We start from the raw sequence: 17,772 nt of genomic DNA, 5'->3' as shown, positions 1-17,772 counted from the left end.
GTTTGCATCGCTTGATAGTTGTACACAAACGGCTCTTTTAAGAGCCCCACACTTTCGAGAAGAGCAGATCTATTTTAATGCGTTTTAACGTTTGATGGTGCCTGTGCCTTTACTGTGACATGTCTACGTGGCTTTTTATGTTTAGGGGATGTTGGTTATTCTATACTTGCACTGGTATGGAGACGGCAGGTTCCAGCGTTTCAAATAGTTGCATACAGTTTAAGTAAAACGCCGAGAATACGCATAAGGCAGGGATTGTGGATGGAGCGATTCCCCTCTACATTAAAAGCAGAGCGTATCTCTATTGGGAGTATTTATATACGCATCTTCTAATCTTGTGCTGCTTTAGTTTGAGGGCTGGAAGATGAAAGACACTTCAGATGATTATCCATTATCTCCATAATAAAAATATTTCTCATTGCTAATCTTTCCATTCACTTTACAAACCTTTAATCCAGTGTGGGGTCATTCAGTGCCATAATGTAGCCTGGCAGCACTGGTCAGAAGATGTGATCCCTAGACAGTTTATAAGTTCCTCGAGTTTGTAGTTTTTGATGAACCTACCACACATGACTTTTGAATGGAGAAATAAAATAAAAATATGTAGTGCATTCAGAGAAAAAGATGCAACTCCATTCAAGTAATTCCCTCCTGTCTTGGTTTCGAGCCCACCCATGAGACTGGAGCTGTAAGTTAGCAAGCACTAACCACTGTGTCCTCCACAACAGGAAACAATCATCTGCTCTATCCCTGGGGTGGAAGAGTGTCCCAGGTGCTCCCCGTGTTGGTGCGGGCTTCTTCCCACAAACCAAAGACATGCAGTTTAGGTGAAGTGATATTGCTAAAGTGGCCCAAATGAATGTGTGTGTGTTTGTCCTGTGATGGAATGGCACCCTGTCCTGGGGATGTTCCTGCTTATGTCCATTTTCTTTCTAGGTTAGGCTGCTGAAACTCACTGCCCTGGATAAGTGTGCTTAGACGATGGATGTATGGATGGATAAATCCACAAACACTTGTAACAAGAATGACTCAGAGACATCATAAAGGGTTGGGGCAGCCACCCGTATAATATTTTTTCAGCTACAAACTTGTTTTTTAGTAGCACGATGTGCTTAGGTCAGAGTCCAGAACAGACCTGCCTGTACTGAGGGAAGATGGCAGTTTTAAAGGCCTGGAAGGGAAATTACGTCATCGGTGCAGGAACTGGGAGTGGCAGCCTCATGCCCGGAAGTGACGTCATCCTCGGGCCGGCAACAAGCGGGATTTCCCGGGAAGGTCTGCAAGGGACTGAGAGAGATAGTCAGTACACTCCTCCACCCCCTGGCCTGGCGTAGAATTACTAGTGTTTAGGCCCTTCAGCTGTTTCCCATGCGCACGTGTGTGACACACTATAATCTGTTTTCCCAAAACAATTCTCACTTGCACGTTGTCAATCCTTAAAACAGATACAGGAATACTCTAAACAATTTCAAATACAGGTTAGTTCACTGTTTCAGATTTAACATGAAAGAGGTTATTTCAGCTTGAATATGTTGTCTACAGTACAGCTATGTTTCTCTACCGCTGATGGGTCACAAGTTGCTGTTGTTTATAATGGAATTAGGTTGTAGTGCAATGAGGCGGATCATCACTTCAATATTAGTGCTCGATCAACCCCCCCTGCTCTGACGATTGTGCACAATTCACCAAGGCAGAACTTAATGGGTAGCGACGCCAACATTGCTGAGTAACACTGGTGTAAGGTATTCTCCTCTGTTACACACATGAACAAAGCTCCTGTCAGCAAACAGATCGTCAGTAATGCAATGAGCGATTCTAAACGGCAGTGCACATGGCTGCGGCGTGTTTGGCAGATTGAGCAAATCTCCTTCACATCACACATATCCTTCTTAATAAATATTTTAAAAACAAACCAGTGATATCTGTCTATTTGATTAAGGAAATTCATAACAGAAAACTCGCTAACTCTAAAATTAGTTAACTGAGTTGTACCCAAATGCTATGCTGTGTGTACATTTCCTAAGTTCTTAAAAATAGGAAAGTCCTTATTTTGCCACAGTTAAATATGCAGACAAGCACACTTAAAAACACGTTATCTTTCAATTGAATATTATTAAAGGGATTTGTTCATTTTTCATGAGGATGACTGTTTTATACACCAAGTCCCACAGCTGCCCACTTGGAGTTGTTTGTTGAAACTGAGCTGATATTACAAAGTAAATCATGAAGAAATCACATAATCGCAGGTCCCTTTCAGGTTTTAACAACCAGGTTTAGAAAATGTGACGGATGGATTAGGGTTGCCAGATGTCCCTTATATACGGAAAATGTCCCATATTTGATAATTTTGGCCCCTGTCCCAAACTGACCTTTCAGGGACAATATAATATTGGTCTGGGTGTGTAATATAGAGAGAGATATTAAGAGTGTCCCATATTTCTAATTTTCTAATCTGGCAACCCTAGGATGGATGGATGGAAAGACACCAGAATGTGACTGATGTGTCATTGAAATGTAGTGAAATTAGATTTTCGATTAACTTCATCGTCCTACAGCCTGGAGTCACTAAAATACCAAAATCAAAAATGTCCATGTAGGACATAAGGATGGTTGAAAACTTTCTGTAACTTCTGTAGGCAATTTCAATCCCAAATCCATGTTTTATAAAGCCCAGCTTATGCACGCTCCCGAGTGTGACCAGGTTCTATACCCGAGGCCCCAGGTGTTTTTCTTCACTTGTGCCTGATGACTGCTGGGATAGGCTCCAGCCTATGGCTAAACCCTAGCCTTATTAAGAGGGTTTGAAAAATGGATGGATGTTCTTTCCCTTATTTAAAGTGATGTTGAAAATAGTTTCTAGTACTCATTATGTGAAAGGATTAAGAAGAAAAAGTTTCAAACACTTTTTCTTTTTTTTTAATACATTGATTTAAGCTTCAGATTGTCCTTTTCTTAATAATACATTTTATTCATATAGCGCCTTTCCCATGCTCCAGCATTATAGGAGAACACTGTGTACTTTGCGCATTTCTGAATCGCTTCCACATTCCTTTCTAAAGATCTTTCCTAAATTCATATTCAGAAATTGTCACTAATCTAACAACTGTACTCAATTGTGTTCACTTTCTCTCTCGACTGCGCTCTTTGAATGCGTTATAGCCGTAACAAAATGGATAGGAAGACATTCCAATTAAGGTTGGCTGGAAAAAAAAAACATCACAGCGATAAAGGCAAGTAAAAGGCGTTTAATACGCTAGCTTTCTATGAAGAGCTGACAGCAGAAGCCGTTAAAAGATGAAGAGACGGAAACAAAAGTACCGTTCAAATTGCGCGCCGAGCTTTTAAAATGAACTATCGAAAGGAGACTTCTGGGCAGAGCCTAAAAGAGAACCCGGCCCCCATACGTTTCACCCAATCAGAAGGCGAGAAGATCTTAATATAAAGCGCTTCGTGCAAGCGTTTCTCTGTTCATTTTCTATTTCTACGGAGTGTGTAGTTTTTTGTTAAAGTTGTCGAAATGGCGAGAACGAAGCAGACTGCCCGTAAATCTACTGGAGGTAAAGCTCCTCGAAAACAGCTCGCCACTAAAGCAGCTCGTAAGAGCGCTCCTGCCACCGGTGGCGTGAAGAAGCCTCACCGTTACAGGCCCGGCACGGTAGCTCTGAGAGAAATTCGTCGCTACCAGAAATCCACTGAATTGCTTATCCGCAAGCTGCCTTTCCAGAGATTGGTTAGAGAAATCGCTCAGGATTTCAAGACTGATCTCCGTTTCCAGAGCTCCGCCGTCATGGCTCTACAGGAGGCCAGTGAGGCATACTTAGTCGGTCTGTTCGAAGACACCAACTTGTGTGCCATCCACGCCAAGAGAGTGACAATAATGCCGAAGGACATCCAGCTGGCTCGCCGCATTCGTGGAGAACGCGCTTAAGAACATTGATTTACGGAAGTCCACAAACAAAGGCTCTTTTCAGAGCCACCACAAGCTCTTTACCAAGAGATAAAGTCCTTTTAATATACCTTGGGGTAAACCTGCCATTCTCACATTGAACATTAGAAGATGTGTATAAATACTCCAAGTAAATACAAATACGCCCCTCTTTTAGTGTTCAGGGAACCGCTCCATCCACCCTCTTTTCATTATGCACAGTCTCGGTGCTTTCCTTAAACTGTATGCAACTATTTGAAACGCTGGAACTTGCCGTCTCCACGCCAGTGCAAGTGAATATATCCAACCCCCCCGTCGACGGCGCGCAGGGAAAGCACAGGCGCTATCAGACCTTAAAACGCATTACACATAGATCTGCCCTTATCGAAAGTGTGGGGGCTCTTAAAAGAGCCATTCGTGTACAGCTATCGGACGCTACAAACGGATCACTTCTTTTTCGGTGCTGCCTTCTTTACAGTCTTCGCTTTGGCCACCTTAAGCTTTGCTGCTTTAGCCTTCTTCGGGCTCTTAACAGCCTTTTTGGGCTTTGCAGCCGGCTTCGCCTTCTTAGGGCTCTTGGTGGCTTTCTTTGCTGCTGCAGGCTTCTTAGCAGTTTTCTTGGCTGCCCCGGGTTTCTTCGCTGCCGGTTTCTTCACTTTCTTGGCGGCAGCGGGCTTTTTCACCACCGGCTTCTTTTTCGGTGTCGCCTTTTTCTTGGCGGACTTTACCTTGGGTTCTGACTGTTTCTTATTGATTTTAAAGGATCCAGAAGCCCCGGTGCCTTTAGTCTGCACGAGAGAGCCTTTGCTCACAAGGCTTTTTACGGACAGTTTGACGCGGGCATTATTCTTCTCCAGATCGTAGCCACCGGCGACAAGAGCCTTCTTGAGCCCAGCCAACGAGAGCCCGTGGCGCTCTTTTGAAGCCGACACAGCCTTGACGATCAAATCAGAGACGCTAGGGCCGGTCTTTTTAGCCTTCGCGCTCGCTTTTTTCTTTGGCGATTTAGTCAGTGTGGGTGCTGCTGGAGCGGTTTCTGCCATTTCGAACAAACACACTTGGATTTCTCTGTAAAAGTCTCCAGTGAGACGCCACTCATATTAGACTGGTGAGAACCGTGCAGACTCAAGCAGCGCGTTGCACGTAACAAGAAACCTGACGAGTGTGCTTTCTGTTTTCACAAAATCCCTCTAATTTAGGAGGAAAAAATCGGATAGATCAACCACGAGACATCGATGGAAACGTGTTGTTAGCAGATCTGGTGCTATCATTAAAAAACAAAAGTACCGCTAAACGGTCAGAAGGAGAAAAGGCACCGCGTAAAGGACGAGCTGTCACTCTTTACAAGACAAACAATGATTTCGTTTCGAATACTCGGTGACTGCATGTTCTTTCAAACAGGAAGCGCGCTCGAATAATAAAAGAGAGATGTAATGTTGATGTCGAGAACTGTTTATGTAATTTATCCAAAAATCCACTTAAAATCCGAGGTCTCTACAAGATCAAATTAACACACCAACAAGAAAAGTTTACCTAATTTTTGTCAGGCTTATTTCAGACACTTGTAAAGAAAATAACTTCCTTTCAAAACTCCTGGGCATAAAACTGTATTACGCTTCTTATAATAAAATAGCCCATAGAAAATTTTATCTTTAGATGGATCCAGTTAGCTTAGATAACCATAATTTAGCTTTGATTACTGAACATGACAATTGCATTTTTAAAATGAAAGACATCTCCAAATTTCAGATTTCAAGTCCTGCTTCCATGTTCAGCTTTTCCATTGGATACATAGATAGATAGATAGATAGAACCCTGTTTGGTCCATCTTATTTAACTTAAGAAAATAAAAGGATTGAAGACAGTCACACAATCCAATTACCCTGGAGATCAATTATAATCTAAACTTCAGTTTCCTGACCACCTTTAGTGCAACTTGATGGTTATGGAGAAACTAAAGACAGAGGCTGCGTCCTGGAGCGTCAAGCATAAGGTGAAAATAGAAACTTTGCCAGAAGATACTCAATTGTAAGCTACACTCAGATTGACATGCTGGGCCCACCTGAAAACTAGGACCACATAATGAATAAAACATGAAGGACTTGTGTGACCTCTGTACTGACTGTGTTTGGACCAACATTTGAACCATGTACCGTAGAAGTATATATCACTGTACTGCTCCACAGTCTCGCAGTTCGGCATGGGATTATTGCATGAATAGGAGTAAAGTAGCAGGTTTTTCTTTGTAATACGTAACATTGTGTTGCTCCACTGAAATACAGTTAAAGGGAAAAAAGGAAACAATGTGAAAGTAACATTTGTTTCAGTTGTACACATGGAGTATTTTGCCTGTGTGTAAGACAATGATCTACACCTCCAAACCTGTATTTCTCTACAGATTGTCCTAGAAAATGGATTATCTGTCTGACAGAAAACAGTTTGTGACAACGAGGAACAGTGTCTCTGATGTGGATGAAAGCATCAGTGCAGCCGCACAAGGAACAGTCCTGTGTCCTTATCTCTTCCCGGTGAACACCTCGGACTATACATATAATACCAGGGGCCTCGTGCATAACACTGTGCGTAGAATTCGCACTATAACATGACGTAAACACAAAAGCCAAAATGTGCTTACGCACAGAAAAATCCAGATGCAGGAATCTGTGCGTTCACCAACTTCCACATTCTTCTGCTACATAAATCCCACTCAGCGTGGAAATTAACGCATGTGCACGCGCCTACTGCCCCACCCCAACTCCTCCCAGAATAATGCCTCTTTGAATATGCAAATCAACATTAAATAGCCCCTTACCTTCAGCGCTTCAGAAAGACGATGGCGAAAGCACGGGAAAAACCAAAAAAAAAAAACTTCAACGAATGTGAAATGGAGGTCCTCCTAGCTGAAATAGAGGCCAGGATAAATGTTTTATTTGGTAACTTAGGAAGTGGCATTAGCAACAAAAGGAAACTGATGGAGTGGCATAGCATGGCGGACGCAGTCAAGAGTGCTGGAGCAGAAAATTGTACTCTGACCGAATTTAACAAAGAAGTGGTCTGCATGTTAGCTCCACTGGAGGAGGTTCTGAACTCCCGGAGCTCACGCTGATTGAGCATTGAGTTGCTACAAGTATTGGTGACACACTCATTGCCGGCATTTTACCAGCGGGGGAGGGAGATTCTGAGATCACCGCAGGTGCCGGTGAGTTTTTATTTCTTTTTTGATTACCATGATCCATACTCGTGTAAATAATTTGCATGAGTAATAAGACAAACAATCAGGTATTAATTACTTTTTGTTTACTTCTAGACAATAGTACAATAGCTGAACCCAATGCTGAGTACATGGTTCCGGGCAATGATGGTGCTGCTTCTGTGCCGACCACATCTTTGGCCGCTGGCTGCTCACACACCCCTGCCTCGGAAAATGATGGGCGATCATCTGGCCGTGTGCTGACTGATGCAGTTCTAGAACCTCAAAATGCATTGCTGGATGCGGTGAGAGATGTGGCCAATGCAAAACGGGATGTAGCCAATGAACTATGAAATATCAGGGCAGTATTGTGTGACATTAACCAAAAATTAAATGAATTTGTGAAAAAATAAACGATGCATCTGTTTACCTATTTTTACATTCTGTTAATTACATTCATTTGACATTGTAATGCTGTCCGATGTGCCTGAGCATTTGGTGGTCCAGGTTCAGGTTCATCATACCGCATAACTTTAGGTACCGGCAAGTTACAAATGAGTGCCATATTATGTAGAATGCTACATGCTTGCACGATGTAACACACTTTCTGTGGACTATAGAGCAGCATTCCACCAGTCTTATCCAGGCAGTGCCAACGGCCCTTAAGTTGCCCGTTAGTACGTTCTACCACTGCCCGAGCCCAAGAGTGGAGGTCAGTATAACGTTGCTCTTGTTCAGTCAGTGGGTTGGCGAGAGGGGTGAGGAGCCACAGTCACCTGAAAAATCATGTTATATGGATACATCATACAGATAACGGACAACTGTAACCAAAAAGGTAATAAATGTCTTGTCTTACCGAGAAGCCAGCCATCACTCACAGCACCATTTTCAAGTTTGTTCCCCACACTACTATGTCTCAGGATGAATGAATCATGAGTTGAGCCAGGCCATCTAAGCCACAAAATTAGTGAGGCGCATTTTCGCATCACTGTTGATTTGCACATGAAAAGAGTGAAAATACTTTCTATTTACATAAACAAATTAATTCTGTGAAGGTGCCATTATAGCAATGTGTGTGCAGTCGACCGCTCCGATTACATTGGGAAAACCAGACATTGCTGCAAATTTCGCTTTGATGTTTGCCTGTTCAACGGTAGTGTACGGAAATCTTATATATCTGCTTGACAAGCGTATAATACCATCCCATGCAGATGGCATGGCACAACTCAGTGATGACTGAGAAATACCGGATCAGTCATCCTGTTCATGCTGAAAAGCTCCTGTGGCTAAAAACCCGAGAGTGGACAAAACTTGCAAAGGAGCACGTAGAGCACAATTCCTCAAAGTCTGCCTTTGTAAAGCCGGCGCCAGTTCAGCACACAGCTCCAAGAGGATCACTCTTTGAAATCTAAACCGACTTAGAAGCCAGTCATCATCATGTGCCAAGAAATCAGTATGATCTTAGAATACGCGTTGTCTTCTAATCCTTTGCTAAAGCAGCCATGCCAGTGGAATAGTTTGGCCATTCTGTGCACCATTATACAGTATTGTTAAAGATTGATTGCAATCAGGTGCCTTAAATTCATGAACGATATGTGGTTAATTTCAGTGTATTTGATACAGCCGCCGCCGTGGATGTGGATCTAAGAATAGGTTAACAACACAGGAACAGTAGCACTGCTTTGACGCTGGGTGCCGCCAGTCTGCAAAACCGAGCGGAGAACTTGCGTACGACAGGGTATGAGGTACCGTGGAAAAGGACGTGGCTTCACGCCAAGTGTAGGTTTTATACATTGCAATTTGAACGTGGAAACGTTCTTACGCAACATTTATACATGAGGCCCCAGGTCATGTTTCTTGAGGCAAACAGAAATATTTTTGACTTGACATCAACAAAACCAAGGAACAGTTTATTGACGTTGGTTGCATCAAAGAGGCAAAACGACCAGAGCACTATTCAGGAAGTGTATGAGGGGGTGCTACATAGCTATAAAAACTTGGGGTTTCAGATTAATGACATAGTGGACTGGTCTCCTATTAGAGAGGAACCGTGTATGCAAGGACAGAGCAGACATTTTTCCTTAGGAGATTGTTTATCTGGAAGTTCTAGCCCTAGTTGTTCTTGTTCCCACAGGCAGAGTTTTCATTTTCTCTCAGTTTCTTCATGGGTGCTCCGGTTTTCTCTCACAGTGCAAAGGCGTGCTGTTTCAGTTCATTTGAGAGGTTTAATTGGTTCTACTGAGTTAGTGGACAAAGGGATCAAATGTGCCAAAAGCAAGTCCTCTGATCATCTGCCAGAACAATTGTCAGCAAATGCAATGTATCATTGTACCAAAAGCAAGTCCTCTGATCATCTGCCTTAAACAGGTCACTAACTACAAAAACTTATATCAAACTGTTCTACTGATCCCAGTCTGGCTAATCAGTTAAATCAGTTTTAAAGTCTTGGATTGTCATGCCACCTTGGTCTTACTTGATTAAAGAAAGTCAAGATTAAAATGGGTTACTACATGCAAAGCACGTTTTTTATTACTGAAAAACAACTACTCCACAATCACCCATCACTCCCACAGTCCCCATATGCCCTGTCTGAAAGCATCATGGAAAATTTAGTGCTAATCATCTAATTATATAAATATTATGTATATATATATATATATATATATATATATATATATATATATATATATATATATATATATATATATATATATATATACATACAAACCAGATTCCAAAAAAGTTGTGACACTATACAAATCGTGAATAAAAACTGAATGCAATGATGTGGATGTGCCAACTTCTGATATTTTATTCAGAATAGAACATAAATCACAGAACAAAAGTTTAATCTGAGAAAATGTATCATTTTAAGGGAAAAATATGTTGATTCAGAATTTCATGGTGTCAACAAATCCCAAAAAAGTTGGGACAAGGCCATTTTCACCACTGTGTGGCATCTCCCCTTCTTCTTACAACACTCAACAGACGTCTGGGGACCGAGGAGACCAGTTTCTCAAGTTTAGAAATAGGAATGCTTTCCCATTCTTGTCTAATACAGGCCTCTAACTGTTCAATCATCTTGGGCCTTCTTTGTCGCACCTTCCTCTTTATGATGCGCCAAATGTTCTCTATAGGTGAAAGATCTGGACTGCAGACTGGCCATTTCAGTACCCGGATCCTTCTCCCTACGCAGCCATGATGTTGTGATTGATGCAGAATGTGGTCTGGCATTATCTTGTTGAAAAATGCAGGGTCTTCCCTGAAAGAGATGACGTCTGGATGGGAGCATATGTTGTTCTAGAACCTGAATATATTTTTCTGCATTGATGGTGCCTTTCCAGACATGCAAGCTGCCCATGCCACACGCACTCATGCAACCCCATACCATCAGAGATGCAGACTTCTGAACTGAGCGTTGATAACAACTTGGGTTGTCATTGTCCTCTTTGGTCCGGATGACATGGCGTCCCAGATTTCCAAAAAGAACTTCGAATCATGACTTGTCTGACCACAGAACAGTCTTCCATTTTGCCACACTCCATTTTAAATGATCCTTGGCCCAGTGACAACGCCTGAGCTTGTGGATCTTGCTTAGAAATGGCTTCTTCTTTGCACTGTAGAGTTTCAGCTGGCAATGGCGGATGGCACGGTGGATTGTGTTCACTGACAATGGTTTCTGGAAGTATTCCTGAGCCCATTCTGTGATTTCCTTTACAGTAGCATTCCTGTTTGTGGTGCAGTGTCGTTTAAGGGCCCGGAGATCACGGGCATCCAGTATGGTTTTACTGCCTTGACCCTTACGCACAGAGATTGTTCCAGATTCTCTGAATCTTCGGATGATGTTATGCACAGTTGATGATGATAGATGCAAAATCTTTGCAATTTTTCGCTGGGTAACACCTTTCTGATATTGCTCCACTATCTTTCTGCGCAACATTGTGGGAATTGGTGATCCTCTACCCATCTTGGCTTCTGAGAGACACTGCCACTCTGAGAAGCTCTTTTTATACCCAATCATGTTGCCAATTGACCTAATTAGTGTTTATTGGTCTTCCAGCTCTTCGTTATGCTCAAATTTACTTTTTCCAGCCTCTTATTGCTACTTGTCCCAACTTTTTTGGGATTTGTTGACACCGTGAAATTTTGAATCAACATATTTTTCCTTTGAAATGATACATTTACTCGGATTAAACGTTTGATCTGTCATGTACGTTCTATTACAAATAAAATATTGACATTTGCCATCTCCACATCATTGCATTCAGTTTTTATTTACAATTCGTTTAGTGTCCCAACTTTTTTGGAATCCGGTTTGTACACATGGATGTATGTGTCCTCATTTGCTCAGCTCATCTTGGTTACGTTATCGAAGGTGGCAGGTTGAAGAGGCTTCCAAAAGACAAGTGGAATCATGAAGCCAACCCACAACATCACACTGCCATATACCAAAAAAGTCAGATATTGTAGCTAATCAACATATTTTCAGTAGATCTGTTTTAGGCTGAGAAAGTCCCAATCTATAAAGCCCTGCTCATTTTGTCCAAGGGCCGAAGAGAAAACACAGCTAATGACTAGGATGAATACAATCCATGACTGAAGACAGCATGAGTCTTTGTCTTTGGCAAAGTATGTTTTCTACAAAATGGAAATTACATGAAAATAACTGCCACACCAAAACATGAAAAAACATCCACTTCTAGGAACTCAGCCAGCCATTTATCCCACAGTGCCTACCCATCACTGCAGTAAACAACTGAATGGAAGACTTACCTTTCATTTAGATCTGTTTCAAAGACAAGCATTCCAAACAAGTGGAACATTGCATTAGTAAAGGACAACTGTATTTTTAATGTGTTAAGGACTTAAAGTGTTCACTCTGGAGTGTCAGTCTAGACACTGGTAAATAATGCAGAGAATTCCACACAGCAGCCCAGAATGAAATTGACTTATTTATTTGTAGATATACACCTGTATTTGAATAGGTATATATATATATATATATATATATATATATATATATATATATATATATATATATATATTGTGGTCCCCGGCCGGGGCTGGAGCCCGGCCGGGGCGCCCAGGAGGACGAGAGGAGGGCTTGTGCCTCCTCCAGACCGCAAGGGGGCGATCGCCCTGGTTGTATTGGGGGCCACGGGTAGAGGGCTTGGAAGCCCAACCCTGTAGAGGCCCGTGACCACCGCCAGGCGGCGCCCTGGTGCCTGAGGAATGCTGGAGCCCAGCACTTCCGCCACACCAGTAAGTGCTGGGGGGAAGACTTAATGTGGCGCCTGGAGAGCTGCCGGGAGGACAGCCGGCACTTCCGCCACGCTGAGGCGTGGCCAAGGAGGGAATGCCGCGAACACCTGCTGCTCATCCGGGAGCATTATATAAGGGCCGCTTCCCTTCAGTCAAGAGCGGAAGTCGGGTGGAAGAGGACGGAGCGAGAGGAAGGACTGGAGGCGGCCAGGAGAAAGGCAGTAGGACTGTGTGGCCTGGACTTGGGGGAATCGGTGCAGGAAGCACTGGGGTTTGTGAGTGCACATTAAACCTGTAAATAATTAGTGTAAATAAACAGTGTGTTGGGTGAAATATGATGTCCGTCTGTCTGTGCCCGGGCCGGCTATCACAATATATATATATGTGCCCTACAATAAAAAGAATATGTAAAACTTATTGGTAAATTACCCAATATTCCACTAGATGTAAGTATTACTCAAATTAGGCACTAGCTTATCGGCAGTATGAAATCCAAATCAATAAGGTATCAGTAAACAGTATTAATAAACTTATAGTAAAGCACATTGATGTAATACCATAAACTATTATTAAATAATATTGCTGCAGGTAAATAACACTAAGGCACATTCCCAACATATAAACAGTAAACTTTAAACAACTTTGCATCTAACGTATAAAAACATACAAGTAAAACGCAAATGAACCCACCTCTGGTCATTAACGCACATTATTATTAATTCAGGACGTTACTAACTCTTTGTTATTACAAACAAATGTTTCTCTACACCGAAGTGACTACTGTAGTACACGTGCATCTCTGTCCGTTTTTGAACATTAAGGATGGGAAGATCGATACCACAGTAATCGATACTTCGATACTCAAACTGTAGTCATTTGGTATTGAGTACCATTCAACAATATTGATTACTACTTTTTTCTATAAGATACTGTAGCAAGGTTAATGCAAAAGACGTACAATGCATTAACACACTTTGTCCGCACTCATGTACTGAAATGAGCAGACGTGCTGTGACGCAAAAGCGCCATAAACACACGACCCTTGCACATGGGCAATACTCTGAACCAATGGCTGACTGAGAAGTTAGTTGCATGCTTCTACTTTTTAAAAATGGAAAAGAAAGCAGCCACCCGATGCAGTATTTGTGAGAAGAATCAGCAGTATAGTGGCAAAACAATCAACCTATTTAATCAGTTAAAAAGCACACATTCCATTCAACAGAAAGACATTTGTAAAACACCAAAGCGATGCAAATCTGAAGCTTGTTATTCAGGTAACTCTGCCGCTAGAAGAGGATTTACTGAAGTCTTTTCAGTTGAATAAAATATTTTACCGTTTATCACTCATTAATACTTTTGAAACGTAAATTCCATTGTAGCATAACTGTCAGAGCATTTTGTCAGTGGTTCAGTCCGTTTTGTTTTTCCAATTAAAATGAAGGGTACAGTACAACGAACATTCATAATTAAGAATGTTAAATTGTCTTAACACTATGCAAAATACTTATTAGATATGCCTAATTTGAAGATTTCATTAAAAGTCGTTTAACTTTACGAAAAATAAATGCCTGACTAAATGTTAATAAAAATTTAATTTTGCAAGTTTAGTGGATTTAAATGTACTTTAATTGTATTATTAACAGCATCTAGTGTAATACAATATATTTTTTCTGCTTATTTCTATATTGTTAAAATTGTATTGAGCTTCTGTTTCCTCCCACAGTTCAAAGACAGGCAGGATAGGTGGGTTGATGATGATGTTACATTGGCCCCTGGTGTGTGTGTGTGTGTGTGTGTGTGTGTGTGTGTATTTTCATTCTGTGATGGCCTCTTGCCCTGTCCAGTGATTTTTCCTTCCTTGCAACTGCAGAGACAAAATAGGATTAAGTTTAAAAATGTCAGCATTATTTTATCTAAATAAAAATTTGAAACTTAACTAAATGTTAAGCTAATATGGCAAAATATTTCTCTGTAAAAGAGAAGGGCAGAACATAATAGAAAATGCAAATGTGGGAATATTATTTTTTTTTGTGTGTTAGTGTTCTAAGGGGATCAGTTTAAGTACATTCGTGAATAACCAAATCTTTATGAAAACATAAATGTTAATATTACCTTAATTATTGTATTTTCCTTCTTTGCTACCCGGGTCCTTCCTGCGTGGAGTTTGCATGTTGTCCCTATGGCTGTGTAAGTTTCCTCCCACTGTCCAAAGATGCGTAGGTTAGTTGAACTAGCAAAGCTAACTTGGCCATAGTGTGTGCTTGGTGTGTTTACCCTGTAGTGGATGAGCATCCTGTCCAGAGTTTGCTCATATCTTGTACCCAGTGGCAGCTGGCATAGGCTCTGGCACCCTCCCATAATCCCGGTCTGGAGTAAGCAGGTTAGAAAATGACAAGCCATGTTCATTCTACTAATATAATTTTTGTAATACATTTATGGTGACCTTAATACTGTGTTGTGATATTAGTTCATTTAAATACAGACTGGCCCATTAATGTTAGCCATTCTAAACATTATGATCATTTGAAAACAAATTCCTATGCTTTTTTTTTTAAAAATATCAGTATTCATTTTGAAAATCTGACACAAATAAATGTGAGCTGTGTCTCTAGAAGACGCAATGTTGCGCAGTAGAATCAGAGCCCACATAATCATCATTTATTAACTATTAATGCTGCTTTTTCTGTGCATGCATCATGGCTCAGGAAAACATTTGTCCCCAAAAGTTGTAAATTGGTATCGTGCATTACAGTAGTTGCTCTTTTTCAGATCTAATCCCTTTCCCACCACTGTGCAGAAGCCAACATTCATGTGACGCGCAGGAGAAAAATCTAACTGATTACTCCCATAACTGGCATCTCAGGAACTTTACAAGCATTAGTCCAGGCCACACTACTGTAATACTGTTTTATACAACAACTAACAGAGAAACAGAGTAACGGGAGCCCACATCCATGATAAACTACCAGGGAGAACAGTCTATAAAGTTGCATCAAGAAACAATCTTAACGTAGAAGGCTCCAGCTTGAACAGATGGATGATGTGGATTTATTCTCGAAACATAAATGGTAGTTATACAGTACAAGGCAAGTACCTACTTGCTAAAGAAACCGTTGATCTATTAAAGCAATATACAACAAAATACCAGTAATTACATTCATTCGAGTCGTCTCGTGGGAGTGATTTGCTCAGTCGCACATGCGCATTTGGGCAACTTCCTGTAGTTTCTGTATTGGAATTGATTCACGTGTTTCGAGTCTTCGGGTTTGAGTCGTTCGTTCATGCAACAGCCCCATAAGCTTAACCTATGCAGCCTGAGCCGGAAAAAATTGAACGAAATCACTCGAAAAATGATTCGTTCATCTTGCTGAACGAGACTCAAAGGTCCGAGTCGGTAAAATGATCCGAACTTCCCCATCACAACAAATACTCCATTCTTACTACCGAGGAAGGAACCTTGCCAGCTATTTAATACACTATAGAACAAAAGGAAAGCTCTACAAATAGAAAACGTGGGCGGCTCTGAAAAGAGCCTTTGGATTTTTCTCGCTTATTGCTTAACCTCCGAAACCATACAAAGTACGACCCTGCCTCTTCAAAGCGTATACCACATCCATGGCGGTCACAGTTTTTCTCTTGGCATGCTCTGTATAGGTAACCGCATCCCGAATGACGTTCTCCAAGAACACTTTCAGCACCCCACGGGTTTCTTCGTAGATCAAGCCAGAAATTCGCTTCACTCCACCTCTACGAGCCAAACGACGAATAGCAGGCTTTGTAATACCTTGAATGTTGTCTCGCAGAACTTTACGATGACGCTTTGCGCCACCCTTACCAAGTCCCTTTCCACCTTTACCACGACCAGACATGTTTGACTGACTCTAGACTTCAACGAATTAACGCACCAACGCCCGGATCCTCGCCTGATATGAGTGAAACGACGACCTGCTCGAGCACAGCACAGGAAATGTCTGCACGGGCTTTCGGGAAATCGCGCTTTGAATTTTCTCTTTCGCTGCCGAGCACAAGTCTCATGAACAAAGAAGCCAGCCCGGCATATGGAATCGAATTTAAGTGAGCAGCTAAATGAGTGATACTCTTAGGCTTTCTAGAACCTTACTTCTTTTCTGGTTCTACTCCTTGGTGCAAATAGTAACTCGTACATTTTCATTCATGTGGGAAAACGGTACATTTGGTTGTTTTTTGTTGAGAAAATAATAATAAAAAAAGCCCGAAACCATATTCTTATATATGCCTGTCCACTCCTTGTTAAATTACATAAACAAATATTATTTATGCACAAATTAATTCAAAATACAATCAAGTCTTATTTGATTATTCTGAGACTAGAGTTCCAAGATTTTGTCTCATGATTACTATACATTTTATATTTACTTTGCTCTCTTTTGCCCAGAAAAAGTTCACCCACAATTAGTGAAGTTTTTTTATAATTCTTCAAATCAAATATATGTTTTAATCCTACTTTTTTTACATCGTTTCGGGGCCACTGACATTCCACCCATACATAAAATGTTTGATCCTGACTTACTCCCAGGGCTGGTGGCATAAAGTCCTGCCCACACAATCCCTGATGAACTGTAGATGTTTCCCGTATCATTAGATCTCTATATGGATTTCACTGAAAAGAATATATGGGGAGTTGCAGTAACAGTAAAATAAAAAAAGAAAGGAATGCCTAAATTCCATTTTGGCAAATGCACATGCTTTGATCCTGAAACTGCTGCAATGCGCACTATTGTTTTAATTGTTAATTCAGCTTCGGCTGTTTGTATTAATGCAGCACAGCCGAGTACAAGATCAGAGTGCACTGCAGGAGGGAAAACTAACTAGCATTGACTATTTGTGCCGGAATACTTGGCATTTCAGTGGCATAACAATTAAAACATTTGGAGAGTAGAATTCAGTAGAAGACTTTAATATGAAGCGTAGCCATAAATATGTTATAAAGAAGTTTTCTGAAGATTTACTTAAAGCTTTGTCCGAAATTGCCTGAGATACTTTAAAAGGCAATATACCTCTTTCTCCCATGCAGGGTAAACAACTGAAGAAACATAAAACATCTGTCAGAATATGAAGTGACAGCAAACTATCCTTAAAAAAGAAGAAAGCTATTTTGAACCAGAAAGGAGGCTTTTTGGGGGCTCTTTTAAGTGTCGTCATTGCCTTCATATCCAGTTTATTACCTTCTAGAGCATAAACATGGAATACGCTTAGAAATTGTATTTTGTACCGCAGCATCAAATGTCTCTTTTACAGCAAAAGAGTGCTAATCCAAATGATCTCTTGAGCGCCACTGAAATTGAACTGGACAAGGAAATAAGAAACGTCCTGCAATGCCGTGATTTAGAGGCTGACGAGAAGGTGAAGCTTTACA

The 17,772-nt window shown here is 41.2% G+C and overlaps 3 protein-coding genes across 3 annotated transcripts; 1 reads left to right on the top strand and 2 right to left on the bottom strand.

The window, feature by feature from the left end:
• The first annotated feature begins 3,451 nt into the window (after positions 1 to 3,451).
• On the top strand, positions 3,452 to 3,979 carry LOC120514646 (histone H3). The gene has a single exon (XM_039735141.1). The coding sequence runs from the start codon at positions 3,518 to 3,520 to the stop codon at positions 3,926 to 3,928; it is 411 nt and encodes a 136-aa protein (XP_039591075.1). The 5' UTR covers positions 3,452 to 3,517; the 3' UTR covers positions 3,929 to 3,979.
• Positions 3,980 to 4,325: 346 nt separating this feature from the next.
• LOC120514634 (histone H1-like) lies at positions 4,326 to 5,042 on the bottom strand. The gene has a single exon (XM_039735129.1). It carries the CDS (start codon positions 4,966 to 4,968, stop codon positions 4,372 to 4,374), a length of 597 nt encoding a protein of 198 aa, XP_039591063.1. The 5' UTR covers positions 4,969 to 5,042; the 3' UTR covers positions 4,326 to 4,371.
• A 10,850-nt stretch (positions 5,043 to 15,892) lies between these two features.
• LOC120514671 (histone H4) lies at positions 15,893 to 16,295 on the bottom strand. The gene has a single exon (XM_039735170.1). The coding sequence runs from the start codon at positions 16,244 to 16,246 to the stop codon at positions 15,935 to 15,937; it is 312 nt and encodes a 103-aa protein (XP_039591104.1). The 5' UTR covers positions 16,247 to 16,295; the 3' UTR covers positions 15,893 to 15,934.
• Between the last annotated feature and the right edge of the window lie 1,477 nt (positions 16,296 to 17,772).

The sequence above is a fragment of the Polypterus senegalus genome, chromosome 14, assembly GCF_016835505.1.
Source record: "Polypterus senegalus isolate Bchr_013 chromosome 14, ASM1683550v1, whole genome shotgun sequence".
Taxonomy (NCBI): Eukaryota; Metazoa; Chordata; class Cladistia; order Polypteriformes; family Polypteridae; genus Polypterus; species Polypterus senegalus.
Note: the sequence above shows the minus strand (reverse complement) of the source record. Positions and strands in the feature narration are given on the sequence as shown.

Coding starts and splice junctions, on each gene's coding strand:
- LOC120514671 (XM_039735170.1), bottom strand. CDS start 16,246: ATGTCTGGTCGTGGTAAAGGTGGAAAGGGACTTGGTAAGGGTGGCGCA.
- LOC120514634 (XM_039735129.1), bottom strand. CDS start 4,968: ATGGCAGAAACCGCTCCAGCAGCACCCACACTGACTAAATCGCCAAAG.
- LOC120514646 (XM_039735141.1), top strand. CDS start 3,518: ATGGCGAGAACGAAGCAGACTGCCCGTAAATCTACTGGAGGTAAAGCT.